Consider the following 9,202-nt stretch of genomic DNA (forward strand, 5'->3'; position numbering starts at 1 on the left):
GAGAATAGGGGATACCCAGCTATACGAATACTGTGTATAAGATATCTACACGTCGCCATATGTGACTTCCGGCTTGCGTGCTCCTTCAAGCGCTTCAGCGAGGCGACTAATAGGCAAGCGCTTTCGTAACAAAGGACACGTTTCCGGAGTTCATATTTTTCTTGGGAGAATTCTAGCACAATGTCCGCCAGCAACAGACGTCATTCTTTCTGACTTATAGTGTTTCATGATAACAAATGACCTTGCCCTAATTTGTCTGGTCTATGGTTAAGCCAGGAAAGAGATTGAACAGGATGTTCGACTCATGATCATTATTATTGATATCATCTATGTTTTGTAGATAAGGGGGTATGGAAATTCTGCTAAACTGTTTAGGATTTTTGTAAGAACTGAGAATTTGTTGATGTCTTGAGCCTCATTTCTACACCCGTGGGTAAATTTTGTTATGCTCCATATAACGTTATAAAGATTGTCTGCTTCTCTCCGCCGTCTACTCGAACTATTGGTAAAACCTGACATCGAGATGAAGGGCTTCTCTAAATGTAGTAAAATTTCAGACAACCAACATAAACAAGGCAATAGTTAGAAAGAAAAGAAAAAGTACGGTATATTTTACAAATATATGCAGAACTTGTCGGACAATGCAAAGGAGCTTTAGTATACGCATTTTGTCACAAGGAAATAAGGATGACAGCATATTTGTCATCCCTGGAGCTTAATATATATTGCATAAGTTACACATAAAACGTACAACCACATTTGGTTTACTTTGTTTGTGTTTCACGTCCTATAACAGCTAGGGTCATTAAAGTACGTGCCGAGTTTCGGTTGTGGAGGAAAGCCGGAGTTCCCCGAGAAAAAACACCGACCTATGGCCAGTACCTGGCGACTGCCCCAAGTAAGCCTCGAACCCGCAACCCAGCGGTGGTGGGCTAGTGGTAGCAGAATGTCGGACGCCTTCACTTGGCTACCGAGGCCCAAATTGTACAACCGCATATAAGTAACGCAAACTTTGATTGGCTGACAACAGTGCGTAACATTCAGTCGATGAACTGAATGTACAATGAACAAGGTATCTCGACTCAGTTTTTCATAATTTGAAAGACATGCATTTTTTTTATAACAGAAGTATAAGAAGCACTGACATTATCCCAAACACACACAAACTTTAAAAGTTAAAGGTTATACAATTATCAGTAAAGTGTAGTACTTTCCTGTCGATATGCAAATCTCCTCTGTGCCGATTGAATATGAAATGGATATTTCATCAGTTGTTTGTTACCAATCAAGTTTTAGACCATACATGTGGAAAATCTATGTCTCTATCTAAACATATTTGAATGTTAAGACATGACGATGATGACTTGACACTTTAATTAAGAAATGTCATCTGCGAAAAGACGAGCTACTGGTCGTAGACCTTTGCAAAATCATTGCCAAAAGTGGAGTAGAAATATATCCTTTCTTTGTGTGATATGAGGGTCGATATTTTTCATTATATGCTCATTAAAGTGGCTTGTGTTAACGTTGTAACTAAACGAGTTCTGGACTCGAGGAAGTGGCATTGTTTTGATTTGACCTAAATCTACATGACGGGTGTCGTCGATGAAGTTGAGGACGCTTACCATTCTGGAACACCTGGTCTTATTCTCCTTGTTCTTTTGCATTCGATTTTTTTTTATTTTGATTTAGAATTCGAAATACGGTTTTGGTGTCATTTCGGTAATCTTTTGTTCTTTATTCCACTGTTCTATAAGGTTTGTGAACAATTTGTAAAATCTAGTGTGCTTTGTATTCAATGATGCCGGACAATTTATTGTGTTAACTAATTATTTGAAAAGAAGCTGTTACGTGAATATTTCCCCCTTTTTTCGCCTATTGGCTCTGTACAATCGACATCTGGCTATTTTAAAGTGCACGCTCATCTCGAAGTGTATTGGAGATGGCAGATACGATGTACAATGTCGACTCGAAGTGTATTGGAGATGGCAGATAAGATGTACAATGTCGAATAATATCTATAAGAAAGGAGGAACCAACTATTTGAAAATTTTGTTTTCGCAGATAGCCAAACAAAGTGAACATATTATAGTGCCATATGGAGAGTTCGTGCATTGAGAACACAACAGGGGTATTAAGGTTGTACTCCTCTGATCAGCAATAAATTCCACTTTCACATTATGTTTGTTGTATCTTAAACTTGCACAGCGAAAATCAACTTTAAATAATCAACAATGTCGAAACAATGACACTTTTAGAGATAGATCTTAGGTCACCTTTGTCACCTTTGAGCATTGCATAGAATACATTTTTTTTGGATATTCAAATGGCTGCCATTTTTTTTTTTTTTATTTGTAACAAGCAGGTGTGCCAACAATAGGCGTCTAGTTTTTGACATATTTTTAGGTGCATATTTGCTTTTAAAATTGAGAATTTGTCTAATTAAAACAAACCCACGTGACATTAGATCAAAACGAGAATTGATCGTGATTCAAACCTCAGACGTACATCCTTAACCCTTTCACCACTGTTGACCACAATAGACTCATCCCGATCAATGCATGGAAGAGTTTACTAAAGTTACCTAGGGGTGAAAGGGTTAATGAAAATTGCATATCTAAGGTGTTTCGAATCATATGTAGAAAACAGCGGGAGGGGAAAGATATTAATGAAACCCTCCACAATGTGATTTTTTTTCTTCAATTTTTGGCTACAATAAATATTTCACACTAAACCATTTTTTTTAATTTAAGCAGTGTCAAAATAAATTGCATTTCACCATAAATAAACGAGAATGTATATCTACCTTAACCTAAGCTTGACTGCGATCCAGACAAATGAGTTTGTTAGAATTTGTTTTTCACTGCTATAAATCCTTTATCTCGATCTTGCATGCCAGAAAGGCGCACCATAAATTCGGTTCGGTAAGATAAAAAAAATCTGATACTTCTTTATTATCGGTGTGAAGTATTTCAAACCTATTTGAATCGTTTTATAACAAGAGATAAATAGTTTAAATAAAAACAGAGATCAGTGATTTCTGTGTTGGTGAGGTCTAAGACATTAAGAGTATCAATAATTTTGTCAAATCAAGGCTACAGACATCCTCGATATCACGGGGTTACGCTCACTTTCGCTCTCTACACTCCTGGAATATGTCTTAGCAAAATAGAAGGCTCAGTGTGCAGAACCTTGTTGTTGAGCCGAGAAAGCTTGTTTGGTCCTTTGATGTACATCAACAGAATCTCGCGGTCGCGCAACGGTAAAATTGACAGGCTTTGAAGTCGGGTGAGCATCCTTTGTAATCTTCAAGTGTCAATCTAGTGATTTTTTTTTTACCTAACACTAATCAAATAGCTAGCCGCGTGCCTTCAATTTTGCTAAGACATATTCCAGGGTTGCAGAGAGCGAAAGTGAGCGTAACCCCTCGATATCGAGGATGTGCTACAGAGCTAGCTACAAATGTACCGAAAGTCTAGTTCAAACTGTATAAGGGAAAAAACCCGCGCATGCACAACCGTTACTTTATTTCCAAATAAAGTGATTCCGAAACACACTAAAGTATAAACATTTTTTATTTCTATATAACTGTAACAAAAAATAGAAAAGCACAGCCAGACCGGGAGCCGAACCAAGAGTCCTCCGAACTCTTATATAAACGCTCTATCAATTGAGCCCTCTGGTCGCCGCCAGATTTGGGACTCGTGGAAACCATAGTTACCACATCAAAGAACACCAAAATATGCCAAAAACACATTTTAACCCAAAATTTGACCGCCGAAAACCGTAATTTGTTTCTTAAAACCTACCTTAAATTATATATCATCTACTCGGTCACAGAAATACTCACGTTTTAGCATTGGTCGTCAAAATGGATTTTTCACAATTTTTACACATGTGCTGAGTGAGTATAAAAAAAGAATGCATGAAAAGCTAGCTTTTGTTGTGTAGACACATATTTGTAAAGGGGCAAAACTGTAGTCTCAAATCATTTTTTTTTCTTTTCTTAAAAAACTAATGAAGCCCACATAGTCCACTGCATTATGTATACACCAATTTTAGTGCTGATTTAAAAACACCGTTTGATATATGTACTATTACAGGGGTTATTCTTTGTACACAAATATCACCCATGGCCACCGTACGCTACCTTAAGGACATTTGAAAATCCATAAATGGATGAAGAAGTTCGTTAGCATCCCGTTGTTTTATATGTTCCGTGTTTCCATATGTCGAAGGAACCCAGTAATTGGTGTCATCGATCTGTTATCTCGCTGAAGCGTGAATTGAATATACAAGTAGTCCGGCGCCATATTTGAAGCATGTATTAATCCGCCGAACCCTTACTACTGCTAATCTATACGCACTTAGATGCTACTAAGCCAAAGAAGAACAGGTGATAACTTAACGGATCATTTTCTACTCACAGTATATGTAGCACATGCTTCCAAATACCAACTGTGAACTTGTAGGTCTTAAAAACGTATGCCGTCTAGCCTCTCCGACGACTATATATTGTGCTCCACACACACACAGACAATTTCTGTAGAATAATAAATATGTCTTTTTTCTAATGCTTGTTCCAGTCAAAAACAGCTAGATCGATATTCAATTGGTACAATTATATATATAATGGATCAGCTTTTCTCTCACCCTTCACAGGTGTGTCTCCCGTTTTAGCCGGGAAAGATCAGCTTTTCTCCCACACCTGACAGATTTATCTCCCATTTTGCCGGTGCTAGATTTATCTGTCTCCGCCCTAGGGTTGAGACGGGAGGATTCCCCTATTTATAACAATGGTATGACGTCACTGCAACAATACAATGACGTCACGTCAACAATCCATCAACGTCACGTGAACCCTGAATTTAGCATGTAACGTCATCATTACATTGTGTATATGATACACATTGGGGAAAACAGGGTACATGTAAGAGAAAAAGAATCATTCACCCCCTTGTGGGTAAGATAGGGGAATCTCAACCCTCGGGGAAAGATTCTTAAGTTGCCAAACACTCGGCAAAGCCTCGTGTTTGGTAACATAAGAATCTTACCCCTCGGGTTGAGATTCCCCTATCTCACCCCAAAGGGGGTGAATGATTCTATTAGTCACCCCCTAGGGGGAGATAGCCTCGTGCCGATTAGCACGTGTTCAATTGTGACGTCGTCAAAGTGCGTCATCGGTAATTGTGACGTCATCAAAAGTGAATGACGATATGCATCACCCACGTGTGTTTTGGTTAACAAACATGGCAGACTACTGTCGGTGGAGCTATGACTGAAATAATAGGATGGGAGAAAACTAATCATCCCCTACCTTGAGGGTGTAACAGAGAAATCTCCTACTCGAGGGGTGATTGTTTTGGTCTAACCCGAGGCTCTATTAATCCAGGTAGATGAGACTGGTATTGATCGTTCAATGTTAAATGTGTCCTTCGACATCACGTGATCTTTCCCGTCAATAAACCTACGTATCTATTACGTAGATACAATTTCAGCAAGATGGGATAAAATGTTAGAGCTTTAATTTATTCCTCTGTCAATCATACAGAGCTTTTCTGAAGAAGCTTGACTGCAATCTGTTTATGAAGGTATATGGTCCTGTCGTCTTCGGCTTGAGTTGACATCACGTTATCATGTATCTTTTGTAAATAAGAATATAAACATCCTCTGTTCAATGTGTTTTCGGCAGCCCAGTAGACAGGAATCCGTACCTCTGCCGCTATGTGTCTCAGTACTTCTGCCTCTATGTGTCTCAGTACCTCTGCCGATATGTGTCTCAGTACCTCTGCCGATATGTGTCTCAGTACCTCTGCCGATATGTGTCTCAGTACCTCTGCCTCTATGTGTCTCAGTCCCTCTGCCGCTATGTGTCTGAGTCCTGCTGCCGCTATGTGTCTCAGTATTTCTGCCGCTATGTGTCTCAGTACTTCTGCCGCTATGTGTCTCAGTACCTCTGCCGCTATGTGTCTCAGTACCTCTGCCGCTATGTGTCTCAGTACTTCTGCTGCTATGAGTCTCATTACTTCTGCTGCTATGTGTCTCAGTACTTCTGCTGATATGTGTCTCAGTACCTCTGCCGCTATGTGTCTCAGTACCTCTGCCGCTATGTGTCTCAGTACCTCTGCCGCTATGTGTCTCAGTACTTCTGCCGCTATGAGTCTCATTACTTCTGCTGCTATGTGTCTCAGTACCTCTGCCGCTATGTGTCTCAGTACCTCTGCCGCTATGTGTCTCAGTATTTCTCCCGCTATGTGTCTCAGTACTTCTGCTGATATGTGTCTCAGTACCTCTGCCGCTATGTGTCTCAGTACCTCTGCCGCTATGTGTCTCAGTACTTCTGCTGCTATGTGTCTCAGTACTTCTGCCGCTATGGGTCTCAGTATTTCTGCCGCTATATGTCTCACTACTTCTGGCGCTATGTGTCTCAGTACTTCTGCCGCTATGTGTCTCAGTATTTCTGCCGCTATATGTCTCACTACTTCTGGTGCTATGTGTCTCAGTACTTCTGCCGCTATGTGTCTCAGTACTTCTGCTGCTATGTGTCTCAGTACCTCAACGCTATGTGTCTCAGTGATGAATATTATGTTGTTCCCAAAGACATCTTTATTCCTTTTTTTCTAGTTTTTCTTTTGGTTTTGCTGTATGCAATCGTTTATCTGTAATATAAGTGTTTTCCCGTGATTTCACAATCTTATCCACTGAATGGTGCTTTAAATCTATCCAACACTCATTGTAAAAGCTGTAATATATTCTAGCATAGCCGACATGCCGGTGTTTCTGTGACCATCTTTCAATGACCTTAACATGTGTAAATGACTACAACTTTGTGTGTGCCTTTGCGCAAACGCATGGTGGTTTATAGACTCTTAGACTCTTTTTCCTACAACCAAGACCAGCGTTAGTCGTTATGGATTAATAAAATCTTTCATCCCCTTGGGGGTGAGATAGGGGGCTCTCAGTTTTGAACAACAGTTTTGAACAAACTCCATTTAAAAAAAAAAGATATATGGAGTTAGTTATTGTGCAAAAACTGTAAATAATATAAAATTTAATTTTTCATGCTGTAACTACATCATTTCACTACATTAATAGGCCACCATAACTTCATGGTTGACAACTAAATTTACCATTGACACATTACGATGATCACCATCTCAAGATACCTGTACATGATGCATGTACGTGATAACACATTCTCGCACCTCAGACAGAGATATCCAAAGGCATACTCCATGCTAGATTTTTCTATCTCGTCCGATCTGTCTGGTTCAGGATTGTTACTGCCGTCCTTGAAAGGACCACTCCCGATTAAAAAAAAAATCAAAAGTCGGATCAAGATCGTGTGATTCGTGGCGGAAAATTCACAAATTTGTGAAAATGTTTATTTAATCACGACAACAATCAGATATTGTTTAGGAAGCGTCCCGATTCAGCCGTTTCCAGCCAAATGCGTCCCGAATCGCCCGTTCTCAATCCGAATCTGATCCGATTTGTAACTTCCGCATGGTAAAAAACGACGGAATCTGTCCCGACAGCGTCCCGATTCTCCCGTACGCGATCCGACAGAGATTAGACAGTGACTGGACAGTGAACCGACGCATTCGGCAAGATCTGGACGCAATCTGGACTTTATCGGCTAGAAACGGCAATGAGCAATTTCTCCAAATCTTAGATCCAGGATATTGTTACGATTTTGATCCGATACAGCAGAATCTGTCACGACATAGTCACGATTGTAATCCGACTAGACAAAATCGGCTGAGTTTCCCGAATGTTACGGGATGCACCTAACTGTCGGGAGTGCTTGGCCGACCTCTCCGGACCCTCCCGATCCGCAGGACTCTGTTACGAACGTATACGACTGCGTTCAGACAATGATAGGACATTCCAGATAATTGAGGATAGTAATCCGACTTTTTCGCTTTTCGTGTCGTAACGCTGTCTGATCTCAAACGGAAGCCATAATCGGCACTGTGTGAACGCCGCATTATGTAACATTTCGCGAAATTTCTATATTGTGATGTTTTCATCCACGCGTTAACGGCTTGAAATTGACAATCTGCACTAGACATAATTTTTTTTTTCGTTATATGTATTATTTTGATGTTTTTGGATATCTGATGTTGTAGATAAACTATAATCTATTCTGTGAAATACGTTGTCTTTGTAAGAACGGGCTACATTTTTACGCGTAAGTATTCAAATGTAGCTTGAGTAGTGAAGAGGCCATTTTTTATTGGAGTCCCCACAGAATCTTGGCCCTCGACTGAGATAATCCGATCTTGCTCGGTTCCATGTAATTTTATTAAATTGTAAATGTGGATAACAGGACCGTTTCTTGAATTGTTCTTTATTTCTGTTGATACATACACCTCCTTGCATTGCATGGACGCCGATTTGTGAAGGACTGTACATGTACATGTACATCTTTCATTGAATTTTGAATATAACACATCATCAAAGTTGTGTTCAGCTTTTTTTTATGAATCACGTCGTTTTATTGACCCCTTTTTTATGTTATGGAACGTTTCTGACATTCTTACGACCCTAGTACTACTGATGGGTAAAAAATGGGTGGTCGGATGGTGCATTGGATAGCACACTTGCCTTTCAACAAGGCTGCCGGGGTTCGATTCCCCTATCGGAAGTGAAAAGGAATGGGGTCACCTGCCCAACCACGTGGGTTTGCTCCGGGTACTCCGGCTTCCTCCCCCAATAAAACCCACTGCGTGCTTACATCCGGGCCAACAAGAATGATGAATATATAAGTTTGATAAATAAATAAAGTTTATATTTATGGGTAAAAAATGGATGAAATAGCTATATGTTGAAGCTTATATCTACTTTTTCTTTCTGCATCGATAAACACATTTTTTTAAATATGTGATTCCTTGTGTTTTTTTTTTTTTTAGATTTTTAGTGGATATGTCACTGACAGCCATTGTGAATGTATGTTTACCTGCTGAATTTTTTAAATTTGAAACTCTTTGCTATATTAGAGCGGCGTCACTGATTGGCTAACTCTGTATACTTGCCACTTGTCCTGTAGATAGCGTCAGTTTCGTATCAATTCTCTGCGGATATGCATGGCGACACACACTTTCCAACTTCCTGCAACAAAATATCAAGTTAATACATTGAAATAATTTTACTAAAAAATAAGCGATTTACAAAAAAAAACCACCAAAACAACGACCCC

General features: G+C 39.7%; 1 protein-coding gene across 1 annotated transcript; it reads left to right on the top strand.

Annotated features, from left to right (window-relative positions):
• Nucleotides 1-5,724: 5,724 nt before the first annotated feature.
• On the top strand, nucleotides 5,725-6,624 carry LOC110451506 (putative GPI-anchored protein pfl2). The gene has a single exon (XM_021499560.1). The coding sequence runs from the start codon at nucleotides 5,725-5,727 to the stop codon at nucleotides 6,622-6,624; it is 900 nt and encodes a 299-aa protein (XP_021355235.1).
• The last annotated feature ends 2,578 nt before the right edge of the window (nucleotides 6,625-9,202 follow it).

Source organism: Mizuhopecten yessoensis, unplaced genomic scaffold (assembly GCF_002113885.1).
Source record: "Mizuhopecten yessoensis strain PY_sf001 unplaced genomic scaffold, ASM211388v2 scaffold6111, whole genome shotgun sequence".
NCBI classification, from domain to species: Eukaryota; Metazoa; Mollusca; class Bivalvia; order Pectinida; family Pectinidae; genus Mizuhopecten; species Mizuhopecten yessoensis.